Source organism: Dasypus novemcinctus, chromosome 8 (assembly GCF_030445035.2).
Source record: "Dasypus novemcinctus isolate mDasNov1 chromosome 8, mDasNov1.1.hap2, whole genome shotgun sequence".
Lineage (NCBI taxonomy): Eukaryota > Metazoa > Chordata > Mammalia > Cingulata > Dasypodidae > Dasypus > Dasypus novemcinctus.
Window position 1 is genome coordinate 107,622,026 of NC_080680.1, and position 6,251 is coordinate 107,628,276.

At 44.2% G+C, this 6,251-nt stretch overlaps 1 protein-coding gene across 1 annotated transcript; it reads left to right on the forward strand.

The window, feature by feature from the left end:
* The first annotated feature begins 1,713 nt into the window (after window positions 1-1,713).
* Window positions 1,714-5,867, forward strand: LOC139439414 (lipocalin Can f 6.0101-like). The gene is made up of 7 exons (XM_071216558.1): window positions 1,714-1,885; window positions 2,217-2,353; window positions 3,110-3,183; window positions 3,848-3,958; window positions 4,306-4,407; window positions 4,590-4,635; window positions 5,588-5,867. Exons 1-7 carry the CDS (start codon window positions 1,790-1,792, stop codon window positions 5,595-5,597), a joined length of 576 nt encoding a protein of 191 aa, XP_071072659.1. The 5' UTR covers window positions 1,714-1,789; the 3' UTR covers window positions 5,598-5,867.
* The last annotated feature ends 384 nt before the right edge of the window (window positions 5,868-6,251 follow it).

The following is a 6,251-nucleotide window of genomic DNA, read 5'->3' on the forward strand; positions in this document are numbered from 1 at the left end:
TTCATTGTGCAAACTGGCTGGTCATGGGCTGCCATCTTATTCTTGGAGAGAAGCAAATAGAGGGAATAAGGCAGTCAGCCTTTTTCCACCAGGTGTCAAGGTCAGGTCAGCTAAACCCACTACAATCCATGATGGGTGAAGTGGCATAAGCTTCAAAATACCAGAGATTGGATATTGGTTGAACATGAACAAGAAATGAGCACTAAGGGGCTGGGGTGACTTTCTTTTGTAAGCAGGCCACAGATGGAAAGCCATGATTCTTAGGTCCTCTACCCACTCTCTTGTGCCCAGCTCCTCCCATGACACCAGCCTCTTTCTGTTTTGGAAGCACACAGGATCCTGCCTCAGTATTTCTCCCACCTAGAGAAAATACTCTTCTCATCCGCACTACACATTTCCATACCTTCCCTACTTTTCAAGGCTTACCCCAAGCCCCACCTTCTCCACGGAGCTTTTTCTGACCTAACCGTCCAGACATTATGCTGCGGATTCTACACATATTGAGTCCCTACAGCCATCTGTTAGGTAAAACGATCCCCAAAGGAGGATGCTTAAGTCCAGAGAGGTTAACTGACCTGTCCATACGGTTTCCTAATGGCAGAAATGGAGGCGAAGCCCAGCTCTGCATGACCCCGAACTCCATGCTCTTAAGCACTTTCTACGTAACAGCTTATTTCATAAGCTTTTTCATTAGAATTTTTAGTGAGTATGAAGTCTTGCCCCAACATCACTTGAAAGAAGGGAAGCTATCCATTTCTCCCATGGAGCCCATTGGGTAGGGATATAGGCATCATGGTTAAAGAGTTCGTCATTACTTGTGGGGCAGGGAAGGCTGCAAAGGCTGGATGCAGAGAATAAGGAAAAGTACCTAAAGAATACTGAGTACTAGACACTGTATTTTAAAGACTATTTTTTTCAACTCAATTTTAATGCTTTATGACAGGTACTATCATCTTTGTTTTTTCAAGATTTATTTTTTATTTATTTCTCTTCCCTTTCCCCTACCCCCATTGTCTGCTCTCTGTGTCCATTCTCTGTGTGTTCTTCTGGATCCACTTGCATTATCCAGTGGCACTGGGAAACTGCATCGCTTTTTTGTTGCATCATCTTGTTGTATCAGCTCTCTGTGTGTGTGGCACCACTCCTGGGCAGGCTGTGCTTTCTTGCATGGGGGGCTGTCCTTGCAGGGCACACTCCTTGCGTTTGGAGTACCCCCATGCTGGGACACCCCTGTGTGGCACTGCACTCCTTGCGCACTGCAGCGCTGTATGTGAGCCAGCTTACCACACATATCAGGAAGCCCTGGGGATTAAACACTGGACCCTCCATATGGTAGATGGATGCTCTGTCAGTTGAGCCACGTCTGTTTCCCACTCTAATCTTTAATAGAGACGATTTTCTGTTTTGAGGTTCATGAAAACTTAATTCCTCTCATTATCTTTGACTTTTTTATTCCAAGCCAGATCTGCGGTTAAATCTGGTTCTAAAAGACAGCTCTTTATAACATCCACTATTTTTCTTGAGAACATGTTTTGAGAAATTCAAGGTCACCAGGTAGATCTAAAAGGGTTGGTATTGCCAATTTTCAAAAAGGGCATGGATAATCCCTGGACCCACACCAGTGAATGCCAGACCATTTCATGGAGTGGGAGGAGGAAAGGTAGTGACCCATGGACAGAAAACTGGGCTCAGAATGGATATAAAGACAGAGGAGCTGGGGCATGGAGTCACTGTTAGGCAACAAGTCACCCCAGGTGCCTGTAGAGGAGACGTGCTGTCCCCTGTCAAGATGAAGCTGCTTTTGCTGTGTCTGGGGCTGTCTCTGGTCTATGCCGACCAGGAAGAGAGCCATGATGTTGTGACGAGCAACTTTGATATGTCAAAGGTAGAGTCTGTGGACTTCTGAGGGTGGATTGGGGGATTTTGAAACTAGTTGAATCCTACTGGAGGGTAGGGGTTACTTGGCCTATAAGATAAAAGGGATGGTTTCAGACCTTGGACTGAAAGTGATTGTACCGTGTCAAAAGACAACAACACATGGGGACCTCCATTCTCACTGGAGGGACAGTGGAAAGAGTCCTGGGTGTTTTGCCAGTTGACCTGAGTCCTAATTCTGTCTTCACATCTTACCCCATGGGCCAGCGTTCAAGGTGAGCATGTTCATGTGTGTCTTCTCTCCTCTCTTCTTACCTCATCATTTTACTGATTTTTTACAGGTTGAAGGTGAATGGTATACCATTACCTTGGCCTCACAGAGGCTAGAATATATAGCAGAGAATGGTCCCATGAGGGTTTTTCTGGAAAGCATCCATGTCTTGCCTAACTCATCTCTGTTCTTTGAATTTCTTATAAAGTAAGTGTGGCCTTTATTAGCTGGGAGAGGAAAGTAGAAGCCTTGGTGTTGTCTTGGACCTCTACACCCACACACCCCCACATACACATGCACACATATGCATGTTGTGCATGCATGCTGGGCCTGTGCCCAAAATCAGAGTCTCTCATCTGGCACTGATTGAGGACTTGATGGACCTAAGGCTTTTCCAGATTCAGAGACAAGAGTTGGTAACAGAAGGAAATGGCAGTGAGGGAAGTAGAGGACAGAGAGGCATCAGAGTCACAGGAAGTGTGGCAGTATAGCTTAGGTAAAGAGCAAAGAATTTGGATTAACAGCCTGAATTCTAACCTATTTCTATTTCTTACTAGTTGTTTGACCAAGAAAATTCCTCTCCTTCCACTTGCATTTTCCCTTTGGTAAAAGTGGGTGATAATAACTGTCCCTCATGGCTTTTTTGGTGAGGTAATGTTGTAAAGCACTCATCTGAGAGGCTGGCACGTGATGAGGACTCAGCTAACTGTCTAAACAAGTAGTTTCAGAAAGAGTAATAGTGTAAATAGTGGTAGGAATTACAATAACAGGAAGAGTTGAGTTATTTTACAGTATCAAATCAAGTGAAATAATGTAAATTAAAGTTCTTTGGAAATGGTATTAAAATGTTCAAAAGGTAAATGGAATGATAAACTGAAGTTATAGGTAGATCGGAGGTGGGGGGCGGGGAGGGAGTCAGCTCCTAGCAACATCTCTTGGACATCAATCCACTCTGTTTTACAGAACAAATGGAGAATGTATTTCAATAAATTTTACTTGTGACAAAACAGAAGTGCAGGATGAATACAGTGTTGAGTGTAAGTAAACAGAAAACTCTTTCTTATTTCTACTTCAGACTGCTAGGAATTTACAGAACCCCAATATCTTTGGGACCATGATCAATTGCTGATCAACGTTTTGTGTTTTTTTTTAAGTAATATAATGGGGACCACCTAATAGTCAATGACCTGAGTTTGGGAAAACTTTGTTGTAAAATACCGATGCCTGGCTCTTAATGCCACTAGATGAAGAGAAGTGATTTGGTCATATGTCCCTCCTGCAAAAAAAGTAAATTGGCAGGACAGTCTCTCTCTTTCTGATGATGCCTGGTGGCCACTGAACAGCACATTGCTGAGGATGTAGCACGGGGTACATAGGCCAGTGGGGTTTAAACAAGAAGATGGAGACACGTCATGGGCAGCGATGCTGAGGGAGGTGGGTGGTCTCAGGGAGGTGAAGAGGGTGAATGGCTGCTGGGGCTGAATCCTTCTGCCACTAGTGGTCAGTTTACCACTATCCCTTTTCTTAGAATTCACCTCATATGGCACAGGTTGACGCAAATGGAAGGCATTAGCCATCCTCTGTCTCTACCTCTTCCAGGACATGCACTTGAATTTATTATGTGAGAGAGAACAGGTGAAGAGTTTTGCTTGCTTCCCATGGACCAATGAGGTTCTGAACTGTGTTCTGATTCCTCCACAGATTATGGACTTAATAAATTTCACATACTTGAAACTGTTTATGACGAATATATTATTTACCTACTCACAAATTACAACGAGGGAACACAATTCAACGTGATGGCGCTCTATGGTAGAGTATTTTCCTGCTGGCACTCATCTAGGGGTGGGGAGAAAGGGGAGAAAGGAACCCTGGAGACAAAATGGTCCTCCAAGGCTTAGCCTAGGAGATCCTCCCTCTCCGAAGACAGATGTTCACTTTGGGGATTCCTCAGTCTCAGTGATGGGAAGATGATGAAATCTTTCATCATGCCAGAAGGGAGAGTCTACTGATGTCAAATTGCAGGACAGCTCATATCCCCCACTCTGCCACCTGAGCCCCCAGAAAGTACCATCCGTTCCCTGATCCATCTCGAGCCCCACCCCTCTCACTTGCCTCAGTGACAAGAGTCCCAGTAGTTACAGTCACTTTCCTTACAGCCCGAAAGAAAAACATTAACAGAAAAATCAAGGAACGGTTTGAGAAACTTTGCCAAGAGAATGGAATTGTTAAGGAAAACATACTTGACCTGACAAAAGTCGGTAAGTTCAGCGATTTCTAGCTTTCTCTTCCTCACTTTCCATATGGCTGAAGGGAAAAATCCAAGGGACAGTAATGCCTCCTCTATTCATTGCCCTTAGTCCCAACCGAGAGAATCATCTGGTTTCTCTCTGGGAAACGAGCTGGGGTTGGGGTCTGAATGTGTTCTGCTCTGCCTCTACAGATCGCTGTCAGGAGGCCCGAGAGACGGGAGATGCCCCAGCCTCCAGGTTGGTGATCTCTAATGCTGGGGAAGATGGGGTGGTCCAGGAGCTAGTGCCTTCTGAAAGCATTGGGAGTTTGTTATAGTAAAAGCAACTTGGTAAGGAAGCTGGTGAGAAGAGCGTGAAATTTGCGTTGGAGGCCCTGGGTTCAGGACACACTCCTACCGTGAGCTTTCCAGCAGACGACTTAAGGAATTAAGAAGCAAACAATGACATCGACCTTGTGGAGAGTGGATATAATGCTGGTGAAAAGGCACAGTCGTTGATAATGGGCTAAAGAATGATTGGCACTTGAAGTTTGAAATGGAAAAAGAGTAGCAGAGTAGCAGTATGAAACTCAAATACACTTCCTTGTTTGTGGCCCATCTGCCAAGCGCAGGAAGCCCTCTCTGCCTCCACTTATAAGAATTTCTTCTTTCGTACTTCTTTTGTACTTGGCTGTGCCTGCTCAATCTCGACAGGGAGCTGTGTGGCCTTCCCATTTCCTCCAACCCGGCAAACAGACACTGAGTTTCCTCATCTGATTCCTGCCTCAGAGTAACTGTGGGGCTTTATTCAGAGAACGTGTGAAATGTCTCAGCACCTAAGGCTTGCATAAAGTAAGCATTTAGTAAAAGGTTGCTGTGACTGTTTGCCATTATTCCTTAATCTATCACAAAGTCTTCAAAACTTCTAATTCTGGAAAATGGCAAATGCAAGCCTAGAACTCTTCAGTGCATCCTTTCTCTTTTCCATAGTCTCAGTTAGAGGAAAGTTAAGATGGCATCAGCCACAGAAAAGATGTCATTTAGTTAATGCTCTCCCTGCCCTCTTCTGGCAAATAACAGGTTAGACAGAATGCAGGTTGATATCTATTCCTTCACCAATTTTCTCTACAATGGGAATTATTTTGGTCCTCAGTTCAATGCAAAGAAAGCTTAACAAGTTTCTATGTTCTCTTTCTCCTCTTCTTACTTAGCACCAAGTGAATGCTTCCTCACTTGGGCTCCAAGTGCTTCCTTTCCATGGTCTCTTCATCATCTCAAGATAAATCCTGCAACCTGATTTCCATCACTGTCACATATAAAAGCCTGATCCCACATCTTCAGAATCTTCCCCGATTGCCTCAGAAGACTCATCAGTTCACCAAGAATCAAAGGTTTTCTCTGAGTTTCTGATTCTCTTTGCCATACCCAGGGAACTGTACCATGAATATATCCTTCCTCTAACTAGTCAATAAATGATTAACCTTGCTGTCATGTGATATGTCTTTGGATATGGGAGAAATGTGGGTTGATAGCAAGTGAATGAGGGGGTTTCCTTGGCCCTGCACCCAAATTCCTCCTCTAGCTTCTTAGAAGCTTCCTAAGTTTCAGGATTCTTGCTCCTCTGCAGTACTTCTCTGTCCATTATCCCAAGTCCCTGTGAACACTGCTTGCCGTTTGATTTGTCTACTTCTTAGGAAACTGATAAGACTGTTCCATGTACTGTAAGAATGTAAGAATTTCCCCATAACTTCTCCATCTTAGAATTATCTACTGAGAGATAAAAATGCTGAGGCTGGTACCATATTGACGTGTTTCAAGACATGCCCCTGTAGCCCAGCTTCTCTATATTATTCTTGCTGTGAGATTGTTAGTATC

Excerpts from the sequence above, each read along its gene's own strand:
- LOC139439414 (XM_071216558.1), top strand. The coding sequence starts at position 1,790 with ATGAAGCTGCTTTTGCTGTGTCTGGGGCTGTCTCTGGTCTATGCCGAC. Across the intron at positions 2,354-3,109 it reads TTCTTTGAATTTCTTATAAA|AACAAATGGAGAATGTATTT; the intron begins GTAAGTGTGGCC and ends TCTGTTTTACAG. Across the intron at positions 3,184-3,847 it reads GGATGAATACAGTGTTGAGT|ATTATGGACTTAATAAATTT; the intron begins GTAAGTAAACAG and ends ATTCCTCCACAG.